The 8,560-nt window shown below is 34.9% G+C and overlaps 1 protein-coding gene across 1 annotated transcript; it reads left to right on the top strand.

The window, feature by feature from the left end:
* Positions 1-1,296: 1,296 nt before the first annotated feature.
* On the top strand, positions 1,297-8,391 carry LOC100184866 (anaphase-promoting complex subunit 1-like). Its single transcript, XM_026839566.1, has 15 exons — positions 1,297-1,426; positions 1,532-1,645; positions 1,947-2,121; positions 2,528-2,673; positions 3,218-3,294; positions 3,833-4,056; positions 4,414-4,630; positions 4,907-5,005; positions 5,474-5,569; positions 5,838-5,906; positions 6,167-6,281; positions 6,682-6,769; positions 7,043-7,169; positions 7,600-7,784; positions 8,184-8,391. Exons 1-15 carry the CDS (start codon positions 1,355-1,357, stop codon positions 8,375-8,377), a joined length of 1,998 nt encoding a protein of 665 aa, XP_026695367.1. The 5' UTR covers positions 1,297-1,354; the 3' UTR covers positions 8,378-8,391.
* The last annotated feature ends 169 nt before the right edge of the window (positions 8,392-8,560 follow it).

Genomic DNA, 8,560 nt, shown 5'->3' with positions numbered 1-8,560 from the left:
CGTTACTTGATATATGGTTCTGCTGTTTTATCCCTCTATATTTGTAAAACTTTTTCAAGTGGTTTGTTTTTTTAGTGTTGTCCATGCATCTCCACTCGTTTACGTCCATTCGAAAGTGTGAAAACTCGGTGGACAACTCATATGGTCCGATTGATAGAATCGCTCTTTCTACGTCAATATACGCCACATCGACAAGATTTTTCAATGCAGTGACTATGTCGGCAATTTTTTTTTGTTTCCATTGAAATTTACATTTAATTACGTGGTTGTATGCTTCGGCGTTGTTGTTTGTCCATCGATCACCTACGGGTTCCAGGTTACGAAACTCCGACGAAATAGTGAGTGGACCTAGTGGACCTAGTGGACCTAGTGGACCTAGTGGACCTAGTGGACCTAGTGGACCTAGTGGACCTAGTGGACCTAGTGGACCTAGTGGACCTAGTGGACCTAGCGGACCTAGAGGTGGACCCAGCGGTGGACCTAGTGGACCTAGCGGACCTAGTGGACCTAGCGGACCTAGCGGACCTAGCGGACCTAGTAGACCTAGTGGACCTAGCGGACCTAGTGGACCTAGTGGACCTAGCGGACCTAGCGGACCTAGTGGACCTAGTGGACCTAGCGGACCTAGCGGACCTAGCGGACCTAGCGGACCTAGCGAACCTAGCGGACCTAGTGGACCTAGCGGACCTAGTGGACTTAGCGGACCTAGTGGACTTAGCGGACCTAGCGGACCTAGTGGACCTAGCGGACCTAGCGGACCTAGCGGACCTAGCGGACCTAGCGGACCTAGCGGACCTAGTGGACCTAGCGGACCTAGCGGACCTAGCGGACCTAGTGGACTTAGCGGACCTAGTGGACTTAGTGGACCTGCACTAATTAAAGGGACCGTCGTCGCACTTCATAAAATCAGCCATTTAGGAAAGGCTTGTCCATTTACCATGACACCCAGGGTGCTATAACCCAAAAGTGATTACTGGGTCAAAGCAAATCTGTTGAGTGTCTTGCCTAAGAACACATACGCATATCAGCATAGAGCAACAAATCTGTGCCTTCCGTTTTAATGCATGCGCCTAAAGCAACATCATGGGACTTTTTTGAATGCTCTTTTGTAAACATAGGGCATCAGGTTACAAGCATCATGAAGCTACATACAGTGAGCAACTGTTTTAAGTTGCTAGCCATGCCAGGATAAATAAAAGACGATCATCAAATTGCACCCTTTGTGTCAGAGTAGTGGACAAGTTATTTATAAATGATCTCGCGCTTCTTTTACCATCACCCCAAATTTTAGGCAACTTTTATTAATTTACTTTTCTTTTAGGATTGGGACTACTTATGTAAAAGCAAGTACAACATGTTTGTTGAAAACGTGGACGATGAATCTCAAAATGTTGACGACTCCATCGTGTATCAAGGGAATTCAAACGTATTTACCTTTATTTCTTTTTTTTGTTTATTTATATTTTTTTTCATTTTTTCTCTATTTATATTTTATTTCATTTTTTCAATACCTTTAAATTTGAAACTTCAGAATCTTTCAAATTATCGGAGACACAGTCTTGACTCCTCATTGGCTGGAGACTCCGCTCAAGCGACCAATCAGCTGTTGACGTCGGTTTTCTCGGCTTTACACCTTGTGTACGAGGTAAGATGGAGAATTTTTAGTTCTATATCAAGAAAAAGGTTTTTCAAAATAACCACAATATTTAAACAGGCAAACAAACTCAAGGTGTATGAATGCATCAAACATTGTGTGAAATAGAACAGCCTTGTTATAATTCCAAGACCCTCAGTTAGGAACAATTAATGTGTGGAAAAATGATTTTGTGTGATTAAATAGGGTAAGGTTACAGTGCAAAACACACTGATGCGGGCCACAGTTGGTGTATTACCTTCAAAACTTCAGTTCCGTATAAAACATCCTTTAACATAAGTTTTTTTTACAGGAACAAAAACTGAACACATTAACGTGGCCCAACGTTGAGAAAATGTCAAGTTTCTTGTTCCGGCTTGCCAGTGATCTCAACTTGCCTAAGTATTGCTATTGTTATGCGATTGACTATCCTCTGCTTATGAAGCGATATTTTTCAAGCAAAATGCATATATCTGCTGACATTGGTGGTAAGAAGCAAGAAAATGTATTCTCTGTCAGATTCAGGCTAAAATGCTTTTGAAAGAGTGTCTGAAATTTTTATCTAATTGACTAAGCTAATTCGTAAAACCTGGTTTCCTTAACCCCTAGGTTTATCCAAAACTTTGGTTACCATTTGATTTGGTTTGGTGTTCTGCTACAGTGGTTCGTTAAGCCATTTGGCATGTTATTACAAAAGTTAAATATGTTTTTGCATGTTTACCGAAAGTTTTGTAAAATATTATTTCCTCGCCAAAACTTCTTATTAATTTATGAATAACATTTTGGTCAGTACAAAAAGTAAAGTTTAATTCTAGGGACAATGTTATAGGCCTATCTTACCAAAACCAAACTTTCATCATAAATAACAACCTTTCTGCTTTAAACATCTGATAGATTGTGAATTACGTGGATCAGGTTGTTCTGTTGATATTGATCCTCACATTTACTCAAACTTACATCAACTACTGAAAGGAAAATCCCTTCAATGTCCGTTCCCATACATTCCTAATGTTACTGTGAAAACAGAAAGAATATTGAAGGTAAATGAAATATAATTAATGTTAGCAACAACTTTTATTAGCTATATAACTTAATTAACAAATTTTTTTTTACTTCGTTTGGACGATTTTTTTCAAATTTCTAAAGTTTTGCTTAAACAAAATGTGTAGTTTTATTATTATGTTCCAATGACCAACTTAAAATTGACCAAACTTTTAGTTGTGTGAACTATTTTCAAGAATTGGACTAGTGGGCATTGAAAACCATTTGAAAACCCTTGCTATAAATAAACCTATATATATTTGAATTTCAATGATAGTTCTATTTTTCACATATTCAAATCCCAAAAAAGTGCCTTTGCACTTTTAAACTAAATCATATGTTCAGGTTTTTAAGAATTGGACTAGTGGGCATTGAAAACCATTTGAAAACCTTGCTCTAAATATATATTTCAATAATAGTACTATTATTCACATATTTATCCCCAAAAAATGCCTTTGCACTTTTAGGCTAAATCATATAATCCTAAAAAAATTGAGTTTACAATAATAATAACAACACTACAATAATAACAACAACATGCAGATATACAACTGTTTATTCACTGATGACATGACACCAGCTACTGTTGTTTTCACACCTTTAGTAAAGACTAATTTCAAGTAAGTTACAGAAAATATTTTTTTTTGGCGATAATATCACTACTATATAGATATTCCGGGAAATTTGTTTAGTGTGTTTAAAAAACTATAGGCAATGTCTAGATTGTAATATCGTTGCCATTGTATAAAATAACATTAGTTATACAAAGTCCCAGACCAGAGAATTGCATAAACAAAATGTATGGGAAAAGCCAGCAACACATACAGTTCGTGCTATGCACTGTCTGTGTATAAACTGTTGCTGCTTTGCATAATGTATGTATATAGCATCTAATGAAAGAGTGCTGTATTCCTGTATATAAGTGTAATATAGCTCTAAAAGTGAATTTTGTGTACCCATGCAGAGTACAATGTACTTAACAATAGTACCAAAAAAATGGGTGGAAAAGTTGCATAACCATTTGCACAATATATAATAACATATCATTTTTCATGAAAAATATTAATAATAAAAAAACTTATGAAGTTGTCTGTCTATTTCGAGTTTTTATGTTTCGTTTAGTTTAAATGTATCTCAATTATAATACTTATTCTTCAGCGTTTCACAAAGTGGTGATTGTACCAACAGCGGTAAAAACATTTTAAAAGTTCCTGAAAAGTCTCCAGAAGAAAGAGTGTTGTCATATATGATATCTATGGGCATAGACAGTGATGAGTTGATGAGTTGGCCATCAGGTGTCTCACTACCCATACAAACTATCTTGAAGAAATCTTCAGAAAATCCAGATTTATCTTTGCCCTCTGCTGCATTTCAGCTTCTTGGTGAGTAAAAATAAATGCATTTTTTTAAAAACAATGTTACTAAGTAAAAAAAAACAACTTTTTTAAAAAAAAAGTAGTTACCAATAGACAGTTTTTACACAAACTTATCTGGGTTTTTAAAAAATTGAGGTAAAACAGAGAATTACAATAACAGCCACGAATGTAATATGTAGAGTTTAGTTTAAAATCTTTTAGGTATAGTTTGGGGTAGGAGAACATTTCAGACTTAACGTCTAAAATAACTGATGTTAATACTTCCTTAAACCCTTTGTCATTTTAGTTTTAAAACCACTAACTTTTAATCGCTGGATGAAAATTGTCAAGACTATAAATTTAAGTTGTTAAATTACCCATCAGGGCGTGCTGACCTGGTCTCGCAGTTGCAGCCAGAGGCAGGAAATTGGAAAACCGCCAAGTTGTGTCCAAGTACGGACCCCATGCGTTATACATGGACCGATGCTGCCTCCAGTGACGAAAATGACGAGATTTACGATCTACTGAGAGAAGAGAAGGAAGAAGAAGAATTAAAAGAAGAAAGAAGCGGACCGGACTCTTCCGATGATAATGTTACCAGGTTTATTAATATTCAAATATCTTGTTTCAGGTGGCTTATTTTGGTGTGTTTAATTAGTGAAGCATATTTTTGGTATTTATTTTAAATAAAGGAACAGTATTTTGGTGTTTCAAAATGGTTAAGCATATTTTGCCTTTTTTTCGAATAGGTAAACAGAATTTTTGTGTGTTTGTTTTAATAAAGCAAAGCATATTTTTGGTGTTTCCTAAACGGTGTGTGGTTTTTCGAGTGGTAAAAAATGCCTTTGATATTTGACAAATATATTTTCATTATTAGATTATTATTTCCGAGTGACCACCGGATGGCAGATGCACACCACCTTCTCGAATCTTGCGAACCTGTCAAGATTTGTATCGTACAGGAACCTGGGATGGAGTAAGTAATATAACTAGTACTTGTAACGAGTTCGTAGGCGGAATTTGTTTTTTTTAATAAAAAGTTAAAATAATTATTACTCAAATTTTTTTTTGTCTAAACGCTAAATAAGTAAGGTTTTCCTGAGTTGCACTTTAGTTAAGGTTTAAGTCCTGAGTAGATCCATTTACCCTTAAGCAAGATATTGTTTTGGGATACTATAAAATTTTAACTGAATTTCTCTAATCCAGTGGTCACTAATGGGTTTTTCAAATTTTTAGCCACACATAAAAAAATAAAAAAATTCCCCTAAAATATTCAGCTCCAAAGTAACGTACTTGGTAACTTAAAAGCTAGCACGAGGTTTATGAAACAGAACATCCGTGTTATAACGACTGTTGTTTTCTGGCCACTCGAGGGTAAAGTAAGTTACATTCAATCAACATAAATTATTATCATTATTTATATGTTAATTTTCTTATTTTCCAGCGACCGTGATTTCATTGAACAGAAGCAGGCTCGATTGTTGCAACTTCTGCATCGATCTGCTGCGCAATGTGTTGGGAGGGGAATGCTCACATACAGGTTTAACTAGAAATATACATGAAAATAACAAGAAATATACAGGAAATATGTAGCATACATTTCCACAAGAATCCTATTGTTCCGAATGTTATAAAATTAATGAGAATCGAAAAAAATTCCACAAAATACCACTACGCTATATCTCTAAGTTAAATAGTAATTTAAACTTGTTGTAAAAGTATTATTAATCCCACGTGATTTTTTTCTATAAGTTAAATGATTTTGATAATTAATTTAATACCGAAAACTGTCATTGTTTTCCACACAGAACACAATCACCGTCAGCAGTTCAACCTTTGAAGGTTCCATTGCTAAATCTGCATGGAAAAGATTTAAGGTAGCTCCTATACCATTATCATACTTATGCAATTGTTGCTAGCCATGATACACCTTTGAAAAACTGATCTTTTTTATAATTTTTTTTGTCATGAGATTTTACTATTTTTTGTGCTTGTTTAATTTATTATGATAAAGAAATGAAAACACGGGCCATCTTGCCACAAGCTACTACAATATAAAATGCAAATATTTTTGACAAATATTCATAATTTACCTTTAGACCATGGGCAAAAATATTAACATCAAATACATTTACAGTAATAGCACCGTTAGCATCACAGGAAGCACTACGTTTGAAATTCCAGCAGGTCTCACAGATTGGCCATACTTTCATAATGGAGTGGCAGCTGCATTAGCTGTGCAGCCAGATAAGGTTTGAAATATGTTGGAAAATATCTGTATGTTGGAAAACTATGACTATCTCAGGTGGTAAGGTCATAGGTGTAACATTAGTGCTTTCAGGGGACATTATATGTTTTTATGTGTCACCGCTAAAAAAAGGGAGTGACATGTTTTAGAAAAAGTTTTTACACTTTAAAACAGCTGTTTTTACACTGCTTGTTAGGTGTATATACAAACAAACAGAGCCAAAGTTTTTGCGCTCTTGCCAAAGAAAGAAAACTTAGCACATATGGCTTTCAATTTCATACTATTTTTAAATTGATATGAAAGTATTTTTTTCCTACAGGTGTCAAAAAAATAAATACGATTGTCAAACTTTAAAAGAAATTAATATATTTTATTTTTTTTAACTACTTAATTACAATTTATAGAACAGTCAGTCATGGGTGCATCTCAATACTGCCTCAACTGATGATGACGCTAACTCAAGTAATAAAGACCCTTCATTTGAACATGCAGGTTCATATTTATATCATGTTTTTATAACTTAAAAAACTATCAATCATTGTGTATTATTGCGCAATGTGGGTATTGTGCGTTTTTGTACTTTAATATTATGGTTGTCAAAATAATTTAAGAATAATGCAGTTAAAAATATGCCTTAAAGATAAATTCAGTATGTCTACATTTTTATATCCTTTAACTTGAAAAACCAAAATCCTAAAAGGCTCTAACCTAACATCTGCCTCAATTTACATTATATTCCGATATTATTCATTCAATTACCAACAGGAGCGCTGTTAGGATTTGGACTAAACCATCATTTAAAGGAACTTCAAACATTAAATGTCCACAAGTATTTACAGAAGACGCATGAAACAACTACAGTTGGTCTTCTGCTTGGACTTGCAACTGATAAGTAAGTTTGAATATAATCAGTAACTCCACTGTTATCTAAGATCTAGCCTGCTTGTAAATTTAAATGGGAAGGTTTTTTACTGATTAAACAGTAAAGTACTAACAATACTATATACTGGTCAGTTTGTTAAAGTTTAGCAGTTAGTTTCTATTCTGAAATAAACAACTATGCAGATTTCAAGATTGATTGTATAATTATTTCAAAAGTGGCCACTATTTCTATACCATTACAAAGGTGGGATTTAAACCATTATATAAAGTTAGGAAAAAAACAATTTTTTAACCCCCCATTTTATTTTTTTTAAAAGTAAGAAAAACAATTTTTTTACTCCACTTTTTTTTTCTGTGCTACTGCCTGGATCATAAGCCTGAGTTGGCACATTACCCTAATATTTACATGGTAGGCCAGTAACAACCATATTTGCCCACAGGTGTGGGTCTTGTGATTTATCCACCATGCGGATACTTAGTGTTCATATATCTGCCCTTCTCCCACCAACATCCACGCAGCTACCCATACCATGCAGGGTACAAGCTGCTGCTGTGACAGCTGTTGGATTCCTATATCTATCATCTACACAGAGACTTGTAGCTGAAGTCATGCTGCGTGAAATTGGTCAGTATCTTGAGGAATTCCTGTATGGTGTATCCATATTATATATAAAGTAAAAGAAATCAGTACTTGGTCGGGCAGCTTAAATGGGAACATAATAAAGGACTTTACTATCGCGAGCAGGTCACTTTCGGGCGCATAGGGGGGTTGGGGTAATGGGTCAAATCTGGCCTAAATCCCAGGTTCTCATGGATCTCACCCATACAGAAATGAATAGATTTATACAAACAAGTTTCTTCCAAACTTTAATATGATTGTATTCAGTGCTTTAATTGTATCAAAAATATCACTGTAAGTCAATTTTAGAAATTAAAATTTTTAACCTATATGATTCTTAGGTAGCTGCAATTAGATCTCTTAAAAAATTTTTTTTTCTTTGCTTTATCTTTTTTTCTTTTTTAGACCGTACCCCAAGCTCTGAAACAGAAGCCACATTTGAGAGGGAATGTTATGCATTAAGTGCAGGGTTCGCACTTGGTATGGTGACCCTTGGCAAGGGAAATGGAATGGCTGAGTTATCTGACTTGAGCATGTCAGATCGACTTTACCATTTGATGACTGGTCGACATAAAAGAAACAGAGTTACACGAGCGTGAGTTCATTTATGGCATAACAGAATACTCAAAGCAATTTTCCTACACACTGTGTTTGAAAATTTTTTAAAAAGAGTTTTAATTTTACTATTTTAGTACTTAGTCTTGAGGATTCCAGGTTCAACACTCGGTGCTGCCGCCATGGAAATTGTGTACGAAGCATTACTATAACTGCTTCAATCTAGT

This window comes from Ciona intestinalis, unplaced genomic scaffold (genome assembly GCF_000224145.3).
Source record: "Ciona intestinalis unplaced genomic scaffold, KH HT000410.1, whole genome shotgun sequence".
In the NCBI taxonomy this organism is placed as follows: Eukaryota; Metazoa; Chordata; class Ascidiacea; order Phlebobranchia; family Cionidae; genus Ciona; species Ciona intestinalis.
The sequence above is the reverse complement of the archived record's forward strand: the minus strand, read 5'-3'. Positions and strand labels throughout refer to the sequence as shown.

Bases quoted from the DNA above. Each gene is read 5' to 3' on its own strand.
- LOC100184866 (XM_026839566.1), top strand. From the start codon at position 1,355: ATGTTTGTTGAAAACGTGGACGATGAATCTCAAAATGTTGACGACTCC. The intron at 5,907-6,166 runs GTAGCTCCTATA...ATACATTTACAG, and splicing joins CTGCATGGAAAAGATTTAAG to TAATAGCACCGTTAGCATCA. The intron at 6,770-7,042 runs GTTCATATTTAT...AATTACCAACAG, and splicing joins CCCTTCATTTGAACATGCAG to GAGCGCTGTTAGGATTTGGA.